This window comes from Taudactylus pleione, unplaced genomic scaffold (genome assembly GCF_031769625.1).
Source record: "Taudactylus pleione unplaced genomic scaffold, aTauple2 ptg000066l, whole genome shotgun sequence".
Taxonomy (NCBI): Eukaryota; Metazoa; Chordata; class Amphibia; order Anura; family Myobatrachidae; genus Taudactylus; species Taudactylus pleione.
Genome location: NW_028284468.1, coordinates 35,935,711 through 35,960,505, shown reverse-complemented (window position 1 = coordinate 35,960,505; position 24,795 = coordinate 35,935,711). Strand labels below are relative to the sequence as shown.

Genomic DNA, 24,795 nt, shown 5'->3' with positions numbered 1-24,795 from the left:
GTAGCTCACATCTGCTATATAACTGTGAGGACTATCACATTCTATTTACTGTGGTTGCACTCTACACTGTGCCATATATACCGCGGTTGCACACTACACTGTGCCATATATAGCGCGGCTGCAGACTACATTGTGCCATATTACACATACTGCAAGGTGTTCATTGCACTGTATCATACTGTGTATTCTATTATTTTTGTGGCTATGGCTGGAAGAGGAAAGCATAACAAGCAGCCTGATGCTGCTCCTACTGCTCTGGTGTCTTGTGCTGCAGACTTAGCCACAGAGGACATCATTCAGGATGGTCTCTTTATTAATTGTTACACAGGCCCATCAGCCCCGTTGTCCCTCCCTCAGGACTCACCTTGGGCTGCCTTTTCACAAATGCTGGCGAAACTTGCGGACCAAGTAGCGATCCCTGTGGGCAGCTTCCCCTATAGGATGGCTACAGCTGGTAACCCCTGCAAATCCTTTGCCTCCCCCATGGATTGACATACTGTCTACCTCAGTAGAGAGTTTGGCTAATACCTCTACGGTTTTTAAGCAAATGCTGCAAAAAGATAAACCTTTACCTACTAAGCCTACTAGATCTTCACAATCCACACAGTGATCTGATTCTAAGATATCATCTGGGGAGGCAGAAAACACAGATCTCTCTCACCCTGACTCCATCTCAGGAGAAGAGGAGCCACCCTCTAAACTAAATATACCTGCTCTTGTGAGAGGTGTTAAAACTATTCTACAAATAGAAGACGATGAACCCGCTCCTAAGAAAAAACATGCACTTTTTAAGCGACAAAAGATATTTTTACCAGACTTCACTCACTCTGACCAGCTATTTGGTCACATGAGTGAAGCTTGGAATATGCCCGGTAAAAGGTTTAAAATTCCAAAACGGTTCAGTTCCTTTTACCTGCTTCCAGCCACTGATTGTACTAAATGGGAAGTTCCCCAAATGGTGGATTCTCATGTAACACGTCTGGTTAAAAATGCCACCTTGCCCATTCATACTGCAACCTCCTTGAAGGAGACCACAGATAGACGTATAGAAGCTTGTCATAAGTCTATATACTCTTACAGGAGCTTTTACTCGTCCTGCTAAGGCTACGGCTCTAGAAGAGACTTTTCCCCCTGATGCTTCGAGGGAAAAGCTGTCCTACATATCTCGCATGAGAGATGTAGCCTCCTACTTAGGTGAAGAAGCTATGGATGTGGCTCTCCTGGCCTCCTTGATATCTGCCACCTTGGTAGTGGCCTGACTTATCCTTTGGCTACGTTCCTGGAAAGCAGATTCAGAATCAAAAAGGGCTGTAGAGTCTCTGCCTTATGCAGGAGATGTCCTATATGTTCCAAAATTAGATAAAATTGCGACTACTTTGGCGGCTAACGACTGCATTCCTGCCCTCTGCAAATAATGCAAAGCCGCAGACGTCATCCTTTTGGTTCTTTCGCCCTCATGGCAAAGCCAATGGTCAGTCTTTTCCACGGCAACAGACCTCAGCCAAGGCCTCCAAGCCTAGGGCCAAACAAGCCTGGACTACTAGACGTCCACCTGCCAAGTCTGAGGACAAGCCTGCAACCTGACGGGGGTGGCCTCTCCCTGGGTGTGAGACCGACCTTTTCAATTCGCCCAAGTTTGGCATCAAACAACGTCAGATGCCTGGTTAAGAGAAGTGGTCTCCCACGGATACACCCTCTCCTTCCTGAGGCGACCCCCTCCCAACAGTTCTTTTGCCCAGGACCTCCATCGGACTCAACCAGGGCCCTGCTGCTCCAAAAAGCCATTCAGTATTTGCTGAATTCAGGAATAATAATTCGGGTCCCCTCCTCACAATGGGGCAAGGGATATTATTCTACCCTTTACTTTGTTCAGAAACCCAATGGGTCTCAGCGACCTATCCTCAGCCTCAAGTCCCTGAACAAGTTTATCAGGGTGCCCAGGTTTCGTATGGAAACCCTCTGTTCTTCTATTATCCTAGCTATGGATTCTGGAGACTTTATGGTATCCCTAGACATTCAGGACGCTTACCTACATGTATTTATAGTGCCTTCTCATTAACAATATCTCTGGTTTGCTACACTGCAGAAACATTATCAATTTCAGGCTCTGCCGTTTGGCCTTTACCAAGATCATGGTAGTTATGGCGCCCTCTCTTCGTCGTCAAGGAATCAGACTGCTCTCGTACCTGGACGATCTCTTGCTGTTGGCCAACTCCCCAGAGATTCCTCACCGCCAGTTGCAGGTAACCATTGCCTTTCTACAAATGCACGGTTGGCTGATTACCTGGAAAAAGTCTTCCCTGACACCCTCTCAAAGGATAGTACATTTGGGAGCCCTTTTGGACTCTCGAGTTCAGAGAATCTTCCTAACATCGGACAAGATTTCAGCACTGCAGCACAGGCTACGCAGACTGCTCCACAATCGCTGAGTGTCAATTCACTCTGCAATGCAGGCTTTGGGATCAATGGTGTCCGACTTCGACATGGTGGAATTCGCCCAGTTTCACTTCAGGTCACTGCAACACCTGATCCTCACCAGGTGGGACGGGCCACCCCATCTGCTCAGATCCCAGACGATGAGCCTCCCCCCAGAGGTTTGCCGGTCCCTAGCCTGGTGGCTGCAGACTTCCCATTTGAACAGGGGTCGTCCCTTTTGGATCCTGGACTGGGCTATCCTCACCACTGAGACAAGCCTCCGAGGGTGGGGCCCAGTAACACTCCTTCCAGGGCTGATAATACCCCAGTGGTGGCAATGCTACCAATCAATATCATGGAACATCGAGCCATCTACAGAGATCTCACTCTGGCTCAGAACATTCTGAAAAACAAGCCAGTACAAGTACAGTCCGTCAACGCCATGGTTGTGGCCTACCTCAATCACCAAGGGGCACTCACAGTCAGTCTGCAATGACAGAAGTGTCCTGCAGTCTCACATGGACCGAACGCAATCTTCCAGCCATCTCCGCAGTGTTCATCCCGAGGATTCTTAATTGGGAAGCAGGTTTCCTCAGCCGTCACGTCGTGCACGCAGGAGAATGGTCTCTACATCCAGAAGTCTTTCAGCTTCTGGTGGCCAAATGGGGTCTTCCAGAAGTGGATCTCATTGCCTCAAGAAACCACAAACTTCTGGGCACAGTCCTGTTAATAGCTCCGGCTTGGCCCAGACATCATTGGTCTTTAACTGCGTGGCTCTTGAGACATCCCTCCTAACTGCTAAGGGTTTCTCTCGGCTCATAGCACGTAAGCCGGCCTCAGCCAGGATTTACCACAGAATATTGCATACATTTTTCCAGTGGTGTGCTCCAAGAAACTATGACCCTCAAGTCTTTAAAGTTTCTCGTATTCTTGCCTTTCTTCAGGCTGGACTAGACCTAGGACTTCGCCTAGCATCTCTCAAAGTGCAGGTCTCTGCTTTGTCTATCTGGTTTAAGCGCAGAATTGCTCCTATAACAGATGTTCACACCTTCATGCAAGGTTTTCTACGAATGCAACCTCCCTTTGTCCCTACTGTGTCTCCATGGGATTTGTCAGTGGTGCTCAGAGCGCTTCAGAAACCTCCATTCGAATCCCTGGAATCAGTGGATGTCAAATGGCTCACTGCGAAGACTTTCTTCTGGCTATAGCATCTGCCCGTAGGGTATCAGATTTAGGGGTGCTTTCCTGTCGCTCCCCCCTTTTAATATTTCATCAGGACAGGGTGTTCTTCGAACACGCCCATGCTTTCTTCCCAAGGTGGTTTCTCTCTTCCACCTGAATGAGGAATTTGTGCTTCTGGCCTTTAATTCACCAGACCACTCGGCAGGTGAGGCCTCTTTTGGATGTGATCCGTGCTCTGAAGATCTACGTGGACCGCGCTACTTCCATCAGGAAATTGGACTCCCTTTTTGTCCTATATGGATTCCGTAAGAAGGGATGGCCAGCTAACAAACAGACTCTGGCCAGATGGATTTGCATGACTATCTCACAGGCTTACACACCGACTGGCCTTCCTGTGCTGACTACAGTCTCTGCTCATTCTACTCGCTCTGTGGGTCCCTTGTGGGCAGTCCGGCATGGCGCCTCAGCTGAATAGCTATTCAAGGCGGGCACCTTGTCTTCTGTCCACACATTTCTTAGGTTTTATGCCTAAGGACCAACTGCTTGCATAGGACGAATGTTCTCTTTTTTTTGTATGACTTTCACAAACTGGGCTGGCTAGATAGATCAGTATGATTATTCGCCACGCTTATACTGTGGCTGATCTTTCAGCCCCATCCGTGGTGATGGCTTATTTTACCCGGTCGATGGGAATTTCGTGGTAAGTGAGACGTGGCGCTTATGTGGAGCAGCTGTGTAAGGCGGCTACATGGTCCTCTGCAATATGTTTCGGAAGTTCTATTCCTTTGACACCTTTGTTTCCCCTGATGCAGCTTTTGGGCGAAGAGTTCTCAGCACAGCCCAGAGCTTTCCCTTTGGGGATTAGCTTTGGGATGTCCCAGTGTAAAGCCTGTGTTCCTTATGGAATTGAAGATAAGGATTTAACAGGTAAGCACATAAATCTCCTTTTTTTGTTTGCTCTGAGCAGTTACTATTTTTAGGTGTGTATATAAATACCTCACAGAAAACTGTGGCAGAGAAAAGATGTCTCAAAATTCTGTACTTGGCACCTAAAATACAGACCACCAGTGGACAGCAGTAAAAAGAGCTTCAGCTCTTGTTTTCCTCCACCATAGGGTTGGTTTCATAGGCAAGATAGCATATCTACAATTACAGATGAAAACTTTGTCTGCTCACATCAGACGTTACAAAATTATGTCCCTAGAATCGCCAAGAAGTCTCTGGTCTGGTGGCAAAACCCAAGATTAAGGTCACAATTCCTATGTCGAGAATGTCTAAAGCTGATGACAGATTCCAGTGCTTCAGTCTGGAGAGCTCCTCTCCTCACAAAAAAAGAACTTGGTCACAAAAAGATGCTTTGCATAAATATACTGGAATTGAGAACAGTATGGATAGCAGTTAATCAGTGGAAGCATCAGGGAAGCACATCCGCCCATAAATTGCCAGGAAGACACCAGAAGCGTAGCTGTATTGTTGGAAATAGCATGTCACTGGCAAAGAGAATGCAGTGGCTAATTACCGAAGCTGCATGGAAGTTGTTCCAGGGGAATGGGTCTCTGCATTGGGAAGTCTTTTGGCTGCTAAGAGTTGAGCTTACTCATTTGGACATCGTGGCAACAAACCAGAATAAGTTCAACAACTTTTCAACTGAAAAACATTTCCAGTAACAGTTCGAGTGGGTACGTTGTCAATGCCTTAGGTTTTATCGGTCTTGTGCCGTCCTCCATTCCCTCTCATCTTACATGCCGACAAATAAAAAAGGAAAGTAGAAGTGACAGCAAACCTTCCATTTTGGCCACAGCGTGCGTGGTTCCTTGTGGCTTGAGAGAGAAACCATGGCCACAAGCAAGGAAGAAAAATTCTTCTGTATTGTATTACAGAGTTTAGAAGACTTTTATTGCATGGTGTGAATATAAAATAAATGTAACTAAAGCTACAATTGCTGATCTCCTTGATTTAATTTTGTTTTTGTAGGGTTGACTCTGTAAAGTTCTTGCTATTTCCACACTCACAGGTCAAAGCTTAGCATTAGTTTCTTTTTTTATTTGGCAGCTAAATTAGCTTCAGAAAAATTTAATATTCTTTTTCTTCCAGCTGTGGAGAGAATTTGCTCCTCTATTAAGTCCTTTGTGGCTCAGTGGAATGGTTGGGACATCGCTTTATATCATTTAATACTTTGTATTTTTGGGCATGTCCCTGTCACAATCTAAGTGATTCCGTTAATACCCAGTGCAGGAATAGCCTTAGTAGGAGGAGGTGTTAGAGCTTGCCTTCTGTACCATGTTCTCTGTGTTTAGATTTTCAGTGCCTTCGATTCTGCCAGGTGCGGCTGTGAACATTCCATCCTGCAACATAACGGTTACCGTCCCTCCTCCCTCAGACACTGATTAGCAGCGTGTGATTTATTGCAGTTTCTATATAGCATTCTCTGCCAGCTCATCGGGTTACTAAGCTCCAGCCAGATATCCTGTTCTGGTCTACTACCAGATGTTTCTGCTGATGGCTACAAAGTCTGACTAGATTTTGCCATTGTTCTGTAAAACCTGTGCCTCTTGACTTTTTCCCTGCTACCCGGAAGTACAGCTCCATACAGTATCTCACAGCAATCTCTAAGCAACCCCTGTGTCCTGCTATACCATTCCCGGTTCACTTGGACTTGTGTTGGGTCAATTTAATCTTTACTGCTTGCTCAATCTGTGCATCTTGGTACAACACTTCATGGCTTTAGTTATCTTTTCATTGCAAACTCTGGATAATTTGAATCTGTTTATACATTTATACCTTTAATGATACACTATGGATTGTTTTAGTTTGGGCTTCTTTACCCTGCGTCTCCATTACCACACTCTGCAATCGGATCGTTTCTCTCACCTGATTTCAGCCAAGTCCCAGGCTTCTGAGTATTTTTGTTTTATTCCTATATCTTGGACGGGTTGGGTACGGGATGCCGACTGTCCAGAATACCGACAGCGGCATCACGACAGTCAGATTCCGAAAGATTTTTTTTAAATATAACCCTTTACCTAACCATCTAGTGTTCCCGCAAGGCGGTTTTAGTGGTACGCCGCGCCCTGCCTGATTTTTAAAAGGGCAAATGCACCCTGTCCATTTATCGGCGCTCCACTGAAACAGCCTGCTTTGAGCCTTCCCCACCCGCAGGCCGCAGTTTCCCACGGGTGGGAAAAGTTGCGATGACAGATCACCGCCCGGTGAATAGACAGTGTGCGCATGTACACGGCATCTATTCACCGTGAGGGAAGCCCAACACTCTCAGCTGGCAACCCCAGCGCCCTGCCTGCTTTCTAGAGGGAACACTACCCCCCCCCCCCCCCCCCACAGTGCCTAACCCAAAGTCTTCCCCTGACCCCAAAACTTACCTCCACAATTTATCGGGATGCTGCTGTTTTCATATACACTTCTGTTATCAGCTCCTGGGTTTATACATATTCCTGGGTTAACTTTTACCTCAGGCAAGTCCTATGTCAGTATTGCAAACTACCATTCTATGCGTTATTTTGATTATTGCTCTTCATTATTTCAAGACTTGCCTTTATAATAGTGTACATTAGTTTACCCATGCAAATCTTTAAAAATAGGGTTTGGTAAAATGTAACCTTCAGTAGATCTTACTCCATACTATTCCTATGCAAGACATCTGATAACAGTTTAGTTGGTCCCAATGTCAATTATAACTAGTTATTATATTTCATCTACTGTTTTCTGCAGATCTGTACAGCAGGGGCAACATTCCAGCATGCTAAAATTGTGACAGGGCATGCTGGCATGTGTGGTTCCACAGCAACAAGGGGGGAGGGGGGGCATGTCAAATAGCCCTCCTGTACAGGATCTGGACTGCGTCCTGTTCCAAGCTTATAAGACTGCTTATAGATAGCATTCTATACAGTAATTAACAGGGGTTTCCCAATACTGTATTGTCACCTCACATTTCCTTATTATAATATTGAATGCCTCTGAGACTAAGGCTGGGTACACACCTAAATGTCTGGCAATCGTGCCGATGTTCAGGGCAATTTTGCCTTCACCCTGGACACTGCATGATTGCCGGTAAACACTGCACAATTTAATGAACGACTGAACAATTACTTCTTCAGTCCTTCGTTAATATGTATGGCGCCGCATGCGATATCATGTGATTGACTGTGCAGCACAGCCAATCATCACACGATTACACATGCGACCAGCTGGAGCACACAATTGTGCATACACACTAGGCGATATAGACGACTTGCCGTGCTTATACGCCAAATCGTGCCACTATCGTCATGCTGTGTATGCACCCTAAGAAGACCCAGATCAATTCCACCAATGTGCCCAAATGTTAGATTACATTACATTGTCATATATATTTTGGTCTTATAATAAAACAATACATTCTGGAGTGCTTTTCTAATATTTTTTTTCTTTTTTTCCAGGTCCTCATTACCATACTTTGGCTCCCAGAAGGAATATGCAGTAAGTAAATAAAATATCTTACCTGATGTGTTTTTTTGATGTACAGTAGATGTTTTATACTATAATGTCTGTATTCTCAGATATTTGTTCAGAAGCTGATTAGAAACCTTTTCAATGAAGGAAATGACCTACATAAAGAAGGACAGAAGAATGACTCCATAAACCAATACTCTGAGGCACTCAGCATTTCTAATTATGCCGCAACTGAGGAAATTGCCGTCACCAGTGAGACATTGGAGAGGCTGCGTGTGAACCGGGCTGCATGTTACTTGGACATGGTAATGGCAGTATATGTGACTTTTACAATTAAAGTTTTTCGAGGAATATTCCTCTTGTATTCCTTCACCATATGAATAACAATAAAGAAAAATTTTAATTATTAAAAAATCCTTCAAGTGAGTTGATTAGTTTACATTATGATTTTAAACATACTTAAATATATATATTTTAGATAAAAAGAGATACTGGCGCCAACTTACCCACTCATTAGAGGATTAGTATATGAATGGTGTGAAATATGTTCTCCCAAGTAGTGCAGGGTGTCAGTTGGACCTAGTGTGACAGGGCTTTTGGAAAAGGCCCTTTCGTGTGAATTGTGCAAAGGTACTGGGTCTAGAGCGACTGACACAGATTAAGCCAAGTCATGTGCAAGAACAAATAAATAAATAGTGTGAACGCTGCAATCAGCAAATATTTAAAGATACCATGTATCAATTTAATAAGTATAAAAACAAAACAAACAAATATTCTAGATGCAAATAATCTTATATGCAGAGAAGGCCAGCAGATCTACCTCCTGTTCCCAGGAGTCGGCCGTACAATTCATATAAGCGCAAATGGTGTATTGCAGAAAGTGCTAATAAATATTTAAAAGATGACCAAATTAATAGCCTAAGAGCATTTAAAATGGAATTACATCAAATAAATGTAGCTAAAAGCACAGGAGAATATACATGGGGAAACAAGAAAAACTTATAGGGATATTCTAAAAAGTTTTTTTTTTTTTTTTTTAAACTTTCAAAATTTATAACAGAAGTTCTTGAAAAGTTCATATAGTGCTTATCTGTGGTAGTTCATCAGGCAAGAGGCAGCTATCCCAATGCGTTTCATCCCCTCGAAGTCCCCCAGTGGATGAAACGTGTTGGGATAGCTGCCTCTTGCCTGATGAACTACCACAGATAAGCACTATATGAACTTTTCGAGAACTTCTGTTATAAATTTTGAAACAGTTTTAAAATAAAATAAAAAACTTTATAGAGTATCTCTAAGTTTTTAACTTTTTTTTTTACCAATTTCTTGTTTCTTCATGTATATCCTCCTGTGCTTTTAGCTACATTTAATTGATGTAATTCCGTTTTAAATGCTCTTAGGCTATTAATTTGGTTATCTTTTAAATATTTTCTGCACTTTATGTAATACACTATTTGCACTTATTGTGCTTATATGAATTGTACGGCCGACTCCTGGGAACAGGAGGTAGATCTTCTGGCCGCCTCTGCATATAACATTAATTGCATCTAAGATTATTTGTTTATTTTGTTTTTATACTTATTAAATTGATACATGGGGCCAAATGTAATAGGGTGAGAGTTTAGAAAAGTGAGAGTTTCTGACACTTTTTAAACTTTGCCAATGTAATAAAGTCCAAAAACAAAGTAACAGAGTGAACTTGCATGTTTTTTTAGACTTGGAAAAACTCTCAGGATATAAAATCTCATTCAGATGTTTTCCCATTTTGAAGATAAAACTCAACCAATGTGAGAGTTTACTGCTAAACTCTCACATTTTCTAAACTCTCACCCTATTACATTTGGCCCATGGTATCTTTAAATATTTGCTGTTTGCAGCGTTCACACTATTTATTTATTTGTTCTTGCACATGACTTGGTTTAATATACTTCAGTCGCTCTAGACCCAGTACCTTTTGCACAATTAAATATATATATATATACACACACACACACACACACACACACACACACACACACACACACACACACACACACACACACACACACACACACACACACACAGGCACTGTGATGTGATTAGTTAGCTGATTAAAATGATATGCATCATGCCTATGTTCTGTCTGCAACTGCGGGTGTGTCTGCATGCAAAACGCTACATACAGTATTACAGCCACTGACTCTTTAACATAGTATTTCACATGCAGATACACCCGCAGCCACTCACAGAATATAGACATGCTGCATATCATTTTAATGAGCAGAAGCTGCTTGTGTGTCCTATTCACGTCACACAAGACACATTTGAAGGTAAAAAGTCGCACGAAAAGACGCTCGGCACTACCGAGTCATGCCACAGCATGGCGCAACTTGAAGGGATGTTTGACGCGCAAGGAGGCTAAATGTATGAGGATACATCTGTAGATTTATTTTTGTAAAGTTGGACTGTGTGGTCCTTGAATGCCAGAACAACTGTTTGCTCAGAAAGTCCTTCAGAATTTTCACGCAGCGTGTTGCCATATTTCTGTAAGAAATACACCACACATTTCAAATTACTAGAGTTCATAGCAACCAATCAGACCTTTTTATTTTTCGCTTTGTAATTTGCATTAAAGAGATAAGTTAATTGTTATTCGGAGAGGCTAATTGGAAAGCTATACACATTTACAATCGGCCGCTCAGTGTGTCTGGCCAGACTTCTCAAGTGGTCAGGCATTTACATTTACTCGCCCAGTTGTAGCCAGTGTCGCCTGTACACACATGAAGATGCACAGATATATCTTTCATATATATCGGCATAGTCTGTGATGCAGGGCCGACCTGATATGTCTGTGAACCACGCTGTTCAGACATATCGGGTGGCCGATGACTTGTGATTTATTGTTTATGTATCACGGAGGATATAGTAGAGGATCAGTAGATCTCTCACCTGTGAATATTCCTCTATTGGGTTAAATCAGTTTATACCCTATGAGGATGGCATAAACCAAAGTTGCCAAACAGATTTGCTTTTTGGAGTTTAGTACATAGGGTTTAGTCGGTAGTTCCCATTGCTAATAATGGGGCCTGCGATCTGCAGCACTAATTAGCCTTCTGCAGGAGATTTCTGTGAACCATGTTCCCCTTCTCACACTTTTAGTTTAGGTGCTTGCAACTCAGAATGCCATTTACACAGACATAACATCACTCCTAGGAGTCCGGAGGAGGAGATCCGTTTGTGCACATGTGCAGAACGTATTTCCTCCATTATACACGGGAGAAGCAGAGGAGTGACACTAATGCATGAGATGTGACCTGGTCAGGTAAAGTACTCCTGGCTCTGGTCGCATCTCATGTGTTAATGCCAGGCAAGTGGTTAAAAAGAAAAAATATCCCTGCAGTACAATGAGAGTATAAAACTACATAGCAGTGTAACAATACAATGCAGCTTTTGTAGCTGAACTCAAGCACTTCGTACGGTTTCCTCATTTAAAAACCGGATTACTTTTGTGGGCCAAGACCTCTTTATTAGATCCTGGGGTAGATTTAATAAGACACAACTTGTCTAGGGTCATTGGTGCCTTTTTCCAATAGTTTAAAAGAAGCAACAGAAAAAAATGCTGCACCAGCCTGGTTTAGCACTTATTGCTGTTGCCTCTTTAAATCCTTCCGTCAAAGCAGCCAATGCTTAGTAGCTTTGGCAAACCACAACATAGTAAATCTACCCTTGGAGATGGCACTTTTTGGGGGGAGTTTCCAAGGTCATAGGAGGGCTGCAGGGCATTTTTCTCCTTGCAGAAAACCTTTAGTGTATACTGTTAATATAGCACTTATAGCAGGGATTCCCAACCACGTTCCTCAAGGCACACTAGCAGTCCAGGTTTTAAAGATAGCCATACTTGAGCACAGGTGACTTAATTAGTACCTAAGTTATTTTGATTTAACTACCTGTGCTGAAGCATGGATATCACTAAACCAGAACTGTTAGAGTGCCTTGAGGACCGAGGTTTGGAATCGCTGACTTATAGGAACATGCACATCTCCTTGTGGAGGTAAAATGCTGTATTAGTTTGCAAATACTATATATTGCAAATACAGTTGTTAATCACTGAAGAGATTAAGGATTTTTCCAGTGAAGTATGTGAGGCCCTTCCTTGAAGTAATCTGGCTCTCTCAGAGTTTTACATGCTTTATTCAACTCTACTTGCCATAGAAGGCTGACATGGCTATTGTAGAAAGCTGGATTATTTTTATTTTTTTTAATAAATACAATTAGGTGTCAAAATTTTATGTTGCTCAAATAAAGAGGGGCAAATATTATTGGAAGACTGGATTTCCGCAATATTTCATATTGATGTTCTAATTCGCTTTTTGTATTTTGTGGAATATTTTGTGTATGTCGGCAGTATTTGTTTCATATATTTACCACCAAAACATTCAGACATTATATGTTCTTTGGTAGAATTTGTTGAAACTTTAAAAGGTTTTAAAAATAGTGTTGTTTCTTATCTTCAGGGTTTACACGAGGAAGCTTTAAGAGATTGTGAAGATGCTTTATGTATTAATAGCAAAAACCTGAGAGCACTGTACTGCAAATCCAAGGCCTTATTTGTACTAGAGCGGTACAAGGAAGCTTATGAAGCCATAGCCAGGTGCTCTCTCATTGCCCCTAAGGTAAGTTCAGCACAATGTAGATCTTACATGTTCTTAAAGTGATTACAGTTACTGAGGTATTGGCATAGAATAAACGCCAGCAAAAAGGAAATATCCGAGCTCATAAAAATGTGTTCCGATTATACTTCGATTTCCCTGTTATTTGCCATGTTATGCCTTTTGCAGATCTGAATGGTGTGGTATCAATTCTCAAAGCTGTAATGGTTATCCAATAGTGTTGGTAACTGGAGGGGGTGCAGGGTTTAATATATATTGTGATTCAGACTGTGTAGTGATAATGAAATTTGGGGTGTATATCAGTCATCCTAACAGTCTATGCTTTGAGTTTGCCCAAAAAGTGTCTAGGGGATGTAGTTAGCTTACTGGCAGCCGGGATGCCGCCGGTCTAGGTCCTGCCGGGGGAAGTCCGACAGGGACTTAAGATAGGCGTCAAAATACTGATGCCTATCTTAATCCTGACGCCGGAATCCAGAAGGACACAGTCCCGAACGAGGTAAGTCCGGGGCATCTTAGCTGCTAGCCTGATAACACCAAGTCCTCCATACCCAGAGGAGAGCCTGTGGTGAACTTCTCACCATTTGCTGCACTGTTTGTTTTTTCTTATAGGTGTGTGTTCAACACAGGTGTTCAGCGATGTAAAGCTGGGAACACACTATGTGTTTGTGTATCGGGATAACGCAATGGAACGATACATCGTGCCGTCTGTGCACAATGCTGTTTACGACAGTGCGATGTGTCGTTCCATGCAGCATGGCATCATTCATCGCATTGTCCCATCTGCTGTGGGGCAGATGGAACGATGCGATGAATGACCCACGTACATGCGCGATCTGGAGTACACTCTATGCAATCCGCCTGATATATCATTCCGATCTGTGTAAGACGGATGGTATAGTGTTTACCCAACTTAAGAGTAGCATGTACTGTACATCCTTAATTGTGATCTTCCAGAGTCTTGCTCTCGTTTGTATAGTACAATGTGTTAATGGCTGAGTGCTGACCATGGCTTCCTATAGCCCTATGTTTTTGTATCTTTGCAGTGACTCGTAGTTTTAGTGATCATTTTATTTGATGTAATGCTTTTGTGCCGTATATTGATGATCTCAAATCCAACTGTTTTTGCTAATTAATCAAACTAGTCCGATAGAAGGAAGATGCTGATTTATAAGTATGAATTAAGAGACCATTTTTTAGGTAGTTTTTGTCTTAATTTCAATATATTAAACTCAAAAATCCAATTGGCAAATAGAAGTCCTGGTCTCATGGATTATATAATATTGTAACAGCTTGTTCTAATATAACAACACATGCAGGTGAAGAATATTTTCATTAGTGGGAGGGGGTTATATGTAGATACCTCAAGTACACATGTGACCTACATCCTCTCGCATCTGACATAAGCAGCTTTTAATTCCTATCATCCTTGTAGCAATTGGCTACTTGTGTATGTCTTAAGTAAATGGTTCTGCCTATTTGCTGCTCGGACCATATGCTGGATCATTATGGGCAGTAAGAGGACTGTTATCACCTTCTGGACACATTTTCACCAGTAGTGACTAATATTTGATTACTCACAATCAGATATCGATTGAGATCAGTGTATGTTTAGGACCCATACACAGAGCATTTGCCAATAGTTAGGTCTAAACCTGACATCATTTGACAGTAGAACTACAACATGGACAACTTTTTAGAAAAAGTGGGTGCAATATTTACAGAGCTTCAATGCAATGAATTGGTCAAAATGAACTGATTTATTGTCACCTATTACACCAGGCAGTTATACTGACACCGGTACGGTGGCATATGCCTGAAGACTCCAGATACTATGGCCGCCATGTTATCAGCGCTGTACTTTTCCTTTAGAAATGTAGTCCTTCCCTGATGCTGTTATCTGTACTCTGCCTCTGTTAATTAGCATTAAAATAAAAAAAGACTTTAATTAAATAAAATACATTTCCGCAGGATGAGAGTGTGGTGAAATTAACCCAAGAACTAGCTATGAAGCTTGGACTAAAAATTAGGAAAGCCTATGTCAGGCCTCAGGTAAGTGGCCTTTATTTATTTCATCACTATAAAATGTATGTTTTTTTATCTATAAATATTAAATTATATATTTGTATTACAGCCTGGTAACCAGGTTACTGTAATGGATGCCACCGAGAAGGTAAGCGTTTAGTAGAAACATTTTCTTGCAGATTTTCTTTTTAAATTAATTATTCCTTAATGAGATGCATCATATGGAAGGAACATAAATATAATTTAAAAGATTCTTTCATACTTACTTGTATGTTTAGACCATTTAGAGGACACTATGCTGCGTAATCTGTATACTTATTTTATTAATACAATATTTTATCTGAAGCAAACAGGTACTCCACAATAAATCTTCAGATAAGCAGTTTTATTATTTTATTTAAATACAGAGATTACTTTACTTCCTGGTGTTGGCCTATTCTTCTTTCTGATCGAGTTCCAGCCGGCTCATCCAGGATGAGCAGTGACCTTAGTTTATACTATAATATTGTCTTACATAAATTTATAGTGCATATAGGGTTGGTTTGTGTATTGTTTCATAAACACTTGTACAAAATCAGAAGCCATTTTTTTTTTCGTTTGACTAAACACAAGTTTAAATGTTCAGCTCTCAAACCTTTAATATTCTCATTACAATTTTCAAGTGCAGCTCTGTTAAAATTGAAGCTGGGTGGGTAATTGTGCTCCACGACATTCCATTATAATGAGCTGAAGCCACATATTCAGGACATTATATACAAGATTAAATACAGGGCAAAACGATTAAAATGTAAAGCACAATATGTATGCACATTTTCTGACACCCTGGTAAAAGTGTGCCGCTTGCACTGAATCATTAATACATGTTCTCCCAATCCCTCTTGCTGTGTCTGAATCTAGTGTGTTTATTTTAATCTGTTAGCCCATTACACACTTTCTGATTTTGTCTCTTATGTTCAGGGTAATTAATCCCCCCACTCCCTAACATTTACCATTTATTGATGTGTTTTAATTTTCAGACATCTGATTGTTTAGCAGATCAAATAGAACCAGGTAAGTTTTCATCTTTACATGTTTCCACTTGTCTTTACAGTTTTAGTAAGATATAATTGGATGACAGTACACATAATGGCAGTTTATGCATCAGTGCTGGTGCTTGGTTACTGTGCTGTGTGATGGAACCACTAAGAAATCTCAGAATAATTGCCACACAAGAGTCTTGCCTTACCACTCAACCTGACTGCAGCTCAACAGTGTTGTTATCCAATGTGACTAGTAGTGGGTGGTGAACTTGGATGAGATTTTGCTATTTAAAGCAGGGTACACATTACCCGACCCCCCAATGCGACGGCCTATGGTAAGATGGAATGATATATTGGGCGGTCTGTACACACTGCATGATCTGGTTCCGACCGCCTGATACATTGTTAACCTGCGCCATTCACCCTCATGGCATCTGCAGCTGGGTTGCTCCATTTGCCATTCATGCACGGCCAATGGAACAACCCGGATTTTGCCGCGCGGATTTTTTCTGGTCCCTGAACTACTGTGTAGGTAGCAGGGCACTGATGCAGGAACATTGGTCATCTCAGGATGTATGCTATTGTGACTAATACTTTAATCCATGTGCTGGAATAAGCAATATCTAATGGAGATTGAAGAAGCAGATAATGAAGAGAGAAGTGCGATGAAAGGGATTAGGAGAAATAAAAGCAGATAAGATGAGTAGGTGCATGAAGAGCGATTTAGATGAATGTGAGTTAGCGCTGGGAGGTATTGAGAGAGTGATGAAGAACAAACAGATGAGTCCGCATTTCCAACCCTAACTGGAATATTAGTACCGACAACCTCCACTGCTTGGTTAGTGACACTTTGGGATAGCTTTACTAAAGCTTCTAAAAAGCTTCCCTACCTTGTAGAGGTATTAGCCAAATTACGTTTTCAGGTTCTCATAAATGGGAAAAGCAAGACTAAATTATATGCATTAGAAAAAGCATGTTAGGACTAGTTTACTTTCATTTTACATACGTATCGCAGATGAGCGTTTCTTGTTTATTTAGAATGAATACTTTTCACTTTTATTGGACAATTGTTTTAACATTTAATTATCACCTGTATAGTGCACCATATAACCCAGTGTTGTAATCATTCACAACAGTCCTTGCCCGGTTGGAGTTTACAGTCTAAATTACATTGTTGTCAGCAGCTAATTGCCCTGTCCCGTTTTTTTCAGTCTGCATACAATATTACTATATTATTGTCAAAGAATCTGACCCCTTTCAACGTTGTGTGTATTAAACTGCACATGGCCCATACAGTAGGGCTTAACTTGAGGTCACATGCTATGATTTCACTCTGAATCAGTGACATTGCTGAGACATACAATTGAAGATTTATTTTAACCATTTGTCTGGCGTGGTCGTATGAAATGGGAATGGGTACAGAAGTATAAAAAAGGGGGTATGGAGGGGATGACAAGGTACAATAAGTTGTATAGATCTCAGCTAGTACACAATTTCAAGGTTTAGGTATTTATGATTGGAAAACCGTACGCAGTTGTCACAGTAAAAAACAAATCTGCAGTGGTCACAGAGCATCAGGGAAAGTGCTAGATTTCGGGGAGATCACCTTCATTTCAGAGAGTCTCCCTGATATTCGGGAAGAGACTGCAGGGTGTGGATAAATGTAGCCTGAAGGTTGCTGCAGAAACCTGTATACTACATGCCATGTGTAGCATTCCTGTGAGTAAGTACAGCATAAAGTTCAATTAATGTTTACCTTGCTTTATTTTCTCAATGGCTTTCTTGAGTTGTAGCAACATAAATGTTTGTATGCGCAAGCCGATGGACCTTTTCTTGTTTTATCTCGCTTACTATAAAAACTCTATAGAAATACTGAGTGTCGTCTAAATTTTTTGCAAATAAGTTGTTGGAAAGTGCAATCAAGTCTCCGTTTTGTTCATCTGTTGTATTTCAGATTTGCCTGAGATTGATGATTACAACACTCCTCACTCATCCTTCTCTGCTTTAAGTGTCACAAGTGAAGCACTAGGAGAGCCGAGTCCCATTCCAGTCTCTTCGGTCTCTCCCAGTGTGCGCCCTATTTCTGATATTGGTCTGTTCCCTTCAGCACTAACTAGTAGTGATGAATCTGTTCTGTTCCCAAACTTGAATGATGAAATGATTGGAGATGAATTGGATCGCATCCTTGATTCTGTGCCAACATCAGATGACCTAAACAAGGTGAGATTAATGACAAGTGTGCTTCTAGATGGCTTGTGTATTGCCCATCAAGCAGTTAACTGCGGACTGGTAGATATGACAGCATTCCGCTGTGAGTGATGAATAGGGGCATTGTTCGTTGGAGTGTGGAGAAGTATAGGGTGTGTTGTGTGTTGGTCTGCATAACACTGAATTACCTCCCACCTCACCATCTACAAAGCACTGTTAGCTGGACACCTGGGATGTGCAGTCAGGGGAGGCTCTGTCATTGATATAAAACTGATTAGAATAATAATAGATATTTATAGCTTGTAAACATCTTTGTTTATTGTAATTATTTTTTATAGTTAACACTCAGGAGAGATGAGGCAGGAACAGCTCAGCCTCGCTTCTGTGTATCAGACACTGCTTGCAGCGCTGGGGCCAGAGCCACACCACAGGCAGTAAGCTGCACGGAAAGAGCTAATAGAGGCATGCCTTTGAGTATCAGAGGTTTGCCTTGAGCACTGATGGATACCTTGGATGTGTCATGTGACCAGGAAGTGCACTGCAGTGTTTAGAGATCGGATCTCAGTCAGCAGCAAGAGAAGACAGTGATACTGGCAGTAGAATCAATGGACACTGAAACTTAGTGTAGTGAGGGGAGAGTTACAGTGAGTTAGGGGGTGAGAGGCTCCCAGCACTCAGACCCATCTCCATGTGTGCCTCCCCAGCCATTGACCTCACCGCATGTCACTGCTGGACACATACAAAAGGCAGTAGTTGCAGTTAACCACTTAGGTGTACTTCAACAACATGTTTTTATTATTTTTCAATGGCATATGTTTAAATCTTTATTAAATTTGTCACATTTTTATTCTATTGCATTACAGGGCTATATTCTTGCCAGGTGTAAGCTTCCTTTTCAGGAAACCTCTGTGTTTATTTGAAAATGTCAGAAATGTAATTAAAGGTGCCCAGCATCTTCCCCTGACTCTCAGCATTTCCATGATGGAAAGTGGAGAACTGCACCATTTCACAGCACAGTGCTGGACTTCACACTCTTGAAGATATTTTTTCCCATTATGGCATATTTTACTAAAGCAACAGCAGATGACATGTTTACTTTATCTTTATTACCATGGATTAAAAGTTTAACTATAAGTAATTGGAATATTCAAGCTGATCTTTTCTGGGTTGCATATCAAATTTGAGGTAATACTGGCACATAAGAGATGTTGATATCAAGAGTATGGCATTTAGAAAAAGTAAAGTTCAGTTGATTATGTTTAGGGGTCAATTCAATTAGGTGCGAGGGGGGTGAGTGTTGGTGTAGAAACGGCGGCAACAGCAGAGGGACTCGCGCCTGATTGTATTGAGCCCATAGAATCTTCCAGTGAGTGAACTAATTAACTGTAGTGTAATGCAATTTTCTTATATTTGTGAATATAGCTGTTATATATGTAAAGGTTATCATACCTTGACAGAATATAATGTTTTACCTCGTGTTGTATTTGCTACAAGTGTGAGCTATTTTGTTATCAGTATTTTCCAGCTGAAATGGGTCTACTAAATCTGTCTCTCACCAGGCTTAGGGAATGTATAGTGTATAAAGAAAAAGTAGAAATCAGTTCTTGTTAATTATACAGGCAGCACTGTAACTGGCCAGCACCCTGCAAACTATGTATGTCTGCAGGGAACAATACCGTAAGAATAAAGTAGACGATGGTGTTCAGAACAAGGTGGCAGCCTTATAATTAACAAGCAAAAGAAAAATGAGACCCTTTAATCACCAATGCTTCTCTAAAATCCTTAGCTTTGGTAAGTTACTGACTCTTATACGTACATTTCTGAAAGCTAGTAAGGAATAAATCCAGGTTTTTTCAGATGGTAGGGGAGTTGAGAAATCCACTTTTTGCCTTTTGACAAAGTGTTTGTATATTATACACTATGTAAATCCCAGCACATTCCATTCTTTGGAAAGGTTTATGAGTCACATAACTCTGTAATGAGGAGCAAATGCTTGTACAGTGCTCATAATTGCCTTCTAATAAACGTTCTACTTAAGCAGTACTTGTGCTCTAGAGGAAGGTTCCAGGGAACTTTTTCTAAACTTATTTTTAGATTGGTCTTTCAAGTACTGTACACTAGTGATCCATATTTAAAGCTCTCTTCTTGTTATTTGCCCTTACTATCTGTCCAAGTTCTTGTCTAACTCGCATTTATCAATGAAAATTATGCAAGGTGACGTTTATCCGTACCCATTGCTCAAACTGATTTTAATAAGAAAATCAATTTCCTATTTAATTATTTTTACTTTTCTTCTTGACATTTTAAAATATTAATACTACTTCTGACATATCTAACTTACCAGGGTCAGAGAGGCAGGGCACTGAGCTGCTAGAATCTGCTAGGCAAGATCGTTTTCAAATGTATTCTCTGATAACTCTTTGGGTGCACATCACATTTATAGCATGGTGTGCTGGATTTGCAACATTAGTGGCTGCTAATGGTGAACTAAAGAGCAAATCGTATCATATTTTAAAATATCTTCCAATAAATGATCAGGAATTAGAACCCATTACAACGTGGTTGTCCTTAATATAGTAAACATGCGTTGAACTTATATTAATCCTGAAATTGTAGTACATTATACTGTTATGCTTTCCTCTCTGCAAAGGCCTTCTAGATGCATGTGTTTTGTTTCAGACTAGCAATGCAATAGGAGGTACAAGCAGAATGAATGCTTTTGCAGCTCTGGAAACACTCCCTGCTTACCCCAGTTACTCATTTTCCCAACTTGGAATGCCCTCGCTGGATAGCTTCTCCCTCCGTCCACTGTCTCTGACAGGCTCCCAAAGAGGTAATTAAGAAAGAAACCTGTGTGTGTATGCATGTATGTATGTATGTGTGTGTATGTATATATATGTATGTGTGTGTGTGTGTGTGTGTGTGTGTGTTTATTTTTATATATATATATATATATATATAATCTATATATCTACTTTTTTAGTTTCTTTAATATTTGTTTTGTACAATTATATTTAATCAGAACTAGATCCACTGAGAAATTAGGTTGTATGAAGTTGACCACTAAATTTATTTTATCACTAGTCTTATACAAATCCATCATGTTCATTATAAAGAATTCTTAATGCTTCACTTCCTGCTACAATGTAGCTTACAGTCTAAATTTTGTAACCCACATACACTAGGACTAATGTGGCCAGAAGCTTATTAAACTTCAAGTGATTTTTATTTTTTTTTGACTGGGAGGAAACCTACACAAACATGCGGGCCACATACAAACTCTGCACATATAGGGCTCAATCCAATTAGGTGCAAGCTCCTCACACACTCGAGAAAGTGCAGCAGTATGCCGCACTTATGGTACCTTCGGACTCGTCCACTTCTGTTTGCAGCCCTATGAAATGCTAAATTACGGTGTCACAGCCGCTGACACTGTAACCTAGCATTTAGTTTGCAGATACACCCTTGTAGTACATGGAGGATAGATGTATGTGGACACATTTCTAATTTGATTGACCCCCTAGTGTCCTGGCCGGAATAAAATCCCCAGCATAGTGTGGCAGCAATGTTGTGTGTTTCTTAATCTTTCACAGTTTACTAATAAATGCATACATTGTTTTTGCTATGTTATTAACTTGTGCCTATGCCATATGATTACACTATGCTTAGTTTAGTGATCGGGATCTATAAGCATATAATTAGTTTAAGCTACCTATGGTTGTCATTTGTTTAGTAATGTATATGTGTTTTAGATAAGTTTCATTAAGTCACGTGACGTTTTGTGTATCTGTCGTAATAATTCAATATATGTTAGATTGCAGCATTCATTTTGGTAATAACCACACTGGCACTGAAATGCCTTATGCATGATCCATAATTTATCCCAACTTTGTTTCACAATACTATAGATCGAAGTTGCACAATGGCAGAACTGTACAGCAAGTATCTGGCCATGTGATTTGATTATTCCCAAGTAGTAGTAAAGTGTTTTAGTGAATAGTCATTTACATATCAATTGCCCCACCTACGATTTCATTGGGAATAAAATCAATTTGGCTTTGACACAATATATGTTTGTAAATGCTAACCTAGATGGTTATCATTCTTACGTTATTGATCACTATTGTAAGAGATTCTACAATATGTAATTTTTTTCCATGTTGTTTCAGAGGTGTCCATATTTGATCACATGAATGGAACACCTAACACAGGTTTAGGAGATACACCTCTGTTCTCAGTGAGTATCACTGCTGTCCTTTGTCTTCATTTTACTGAGTGACTTTACAATTCCATTATATTATTTGTGCTTGATGTGAATGACTGACCCCCTCCTCCCCCTTCCTTATGCCCCTGTATTCCCCCCAAGATATTTCTTGTGCTTTTGTGCAGGTAGTGTGCACAGTACCTTGTGCTTTCATTTGCCCTTTATTTCTCTTTCATCCGATCTGGGGGACTCTGGACCATGTGTGCACTGATGCAGCCTAACACAAAGCTGTAGTCCGGTTACACGGGAAGCTGGGAACGATGATCTATGGACTTCTTTCAGGACTCCTAGCTCGCTTTGCTGCACCTCTTTGGGGTGTGGTTCCACGGGGCCCAGGGGTTCTGATTCGGAGTTGGAAGCTCCGCTGCTTTCTACATTGCCTTGGTAAGGTGCAGCAAAGCAAGCTAGGAGTCCTAAAAGAAGTCCATAGCTCATGGTTCCCAGCTTCCCGTGGAACCTGACTACAGCTTTGTGTTAGTATATATAGTCTTTTTATCAGTGGCAGCAATCATGACGAGTTTCATAAATAGAGAAACTAGACGACGTTCTTACTTAGCACAATGGGAAACTGATTTAGAACCCCCTAAAGAATCAGGTAATATAAGCTTACAAAAATTGCTCTACAAATTGGAGGATCTTCTTAGAACAGAATCTAAACATTGGTTAGATAGCGTGCATATAGAGAAATGTCTGGATAAAGGCATTATTCCCCGGGGGCCTTAGGCTATCCAAACCCTCCATTTTTCCTGAGAATTCTGATTTTCAAATAGAGTGGGATAAGACTCTAGACACTTGTTCTTTGTCCCTCATGAAATTGGTGGTTAAATATAGGTCTATAAAAGTTCAAGAATATGAGAAAGAAATAAGAGAGCTCAAAAAGGATCTAGATTCTTTTGAAAAGTCCCCTGAATTTATAGAGAAAGATCATATCATCTGTGAAAGAATTGAAAGATATGAAAAACAACTCTTCGAGAATAAACTAAAGAAATTTAGAAGAGATTTAGCAGATTATAGTGAAAATAAAATCAGAACATATAAAAATTCCAAAAGGATTTAAAAAAATTACTTTTCAAATACTGGTAATGCATATGACCATAGGAATAATGATAGAAAATTTCGAAATCGATCAAATTTTGAATATAACACCAAATACCCGAGAGAACAAAGAGTTAGAATGCCAGATACCCCCACTGAGATTGAGTCCCCCAAATTTTTGGGCGCGGGAGCAAGGCCTAAAGTTAGACCGTTTAATAAGGATCGTCCCCTAAGACAGAGAATTATTTCGGAGGATTTTCAAGAGGAACGTCCCCCACCCAATCATTGGGGAGGGAATTCCAAAGCTTATCAGTATATATCAAACCAGAAACGATTAAGAGACAGAAGCCCAGAGGTAGAAGAGGAGGTCGACATACAAACAAAAAGAAAAAACCTAAAAAGGTTCTAAAAACCATTCATATGAATCAACTGTGATATAGAGAGCCAGAATGATACTGTACCCTGCAATGTCTTTAATTTATCCTCTAAGAAATTAGACAAAGATCAAATTTCCCTACTTAATAAGGGACTAAAATTTTCCCCTACAGCAGATCCTAATATTTTTGATTTATTCGTGGACCTTAATAGATTCGTACGAAATCTCAAAAGACAGAGATATTTTGCTAACAAAAATTTGGAGAAAAATGAGGATGATTCTATTCCGATCCTCTTGGACCATACTGATCTTTCCTCTATTTCAATGCTTGAGGATCTTTGGGAAGAGGGCAGGATTTCTCCTACCGAACCCAATTAAATAATTAACATTTTTTATACTAATACACAAGTGCCACAGAATAAATTAAAATTGAGATCTGAGTTTTACCTTTCAGTGCCAAAAGTGATACGATAGAGTCTTTTTATAAAATTACACTAGAAGACTTTAAGTCCTTGTGCCAACAAACAGGACGAGATAAATCCATTTCTAATCTCTCTAGAGAAGAAAAAAGAGCACTAACTACTAAGGATACCTCTATAATTATTAAAGAGGCGAATAAAGGGGGAGGTTTAGTAGTTCAGGACAGAACCGATTATCTCAATGAAGCTTCTAATCAACTCAGTAATCATGCATTTTACCGTATGTTATCTACGGATCCAACTAATATTTTTCTCTCTGAGCTTAAGTCTCTTCTTGATACGGCTCTTGCCTCTGGAGTCATAACAAGGGAAATCTGGCGTTTTTTATATAATCCATATACTGTCACACCCATTTATTATCATCTTCCTAAAATCCACAAATCCCTTTCTTCACCACCTGGGCGTCCCATTATCTCTGGTATTAATTCCCTCACTTCCAATCTTTCCCATTACATCAACACTTTTCTTCAACCCTATGTTCCTGGTTTAAGATCCCATTTGAAGGATACTACTCATTTTTTACTTCAAATGGATTCGATAGAGTGGAAGCCTTCATATGCCTTCCTCACTATGGACGTATCCTCATTGTACACCAATATTCCTCATCTTCTTGGTGTACAATGTATCTCCTCTCGACTGATGCGAGATGAGGATCTCAACCAGGAACACAGGCTGTTTATTTTGGATTGTATTACTTTTATTC

At 40.6% G+C, this 24,795-nt stretch overlaps 1 protein-coding gene across 6 annotated transcripts in view; it reads left to right on the top strand.

Annotated features, from left to right (window-relative positions):
• The window catches only part of ZC3H7A (zinc finger CCCH-type containing 7A), a 130,456-nt gene that overhangs the window by 44,985 nt on the left and 60,676 nt on the right, over positions 1-24,795 (top strand). For all 6 annotated transcript variants that reach the window (XM_088466780.1, XM_088466778.1, XM_088466776.1 and 3 more), the window contains exons 3-11: positions 8,031-8,070; positions 8,151-8,348; positions 12,534-12,692; positions 14,658-14,738; positions 14,821-14,859; positions 15,728-15,761; positions 17,685-17,950; positions 20,618-20,771; positions 22,108-22,175. In XM_088466780.1, the coding sequence (XP_088322906.1) occupies positions 8,031-8,070; positions 8,151-8,348; positions 12,534-12,692; positions 14,658-14,738; positions 14,821-14,859; positions 15,728-15,761; positions 17,685-17,950; positions 20,618-20,771; positions 22,108-22,175 (1,039 nt within the window). The remainder of the gene's footprint in view (positions 1-8,030; positions 8,071-8,150; positions 8,349-12,533; positions 12,693-14,657; positions 14,739-14,820; positions 14,860-15,727; positions 15,762-17,684; positions 17,951-20,617; positions 20,772-22,107; positions 22,176-24,795) is intronic.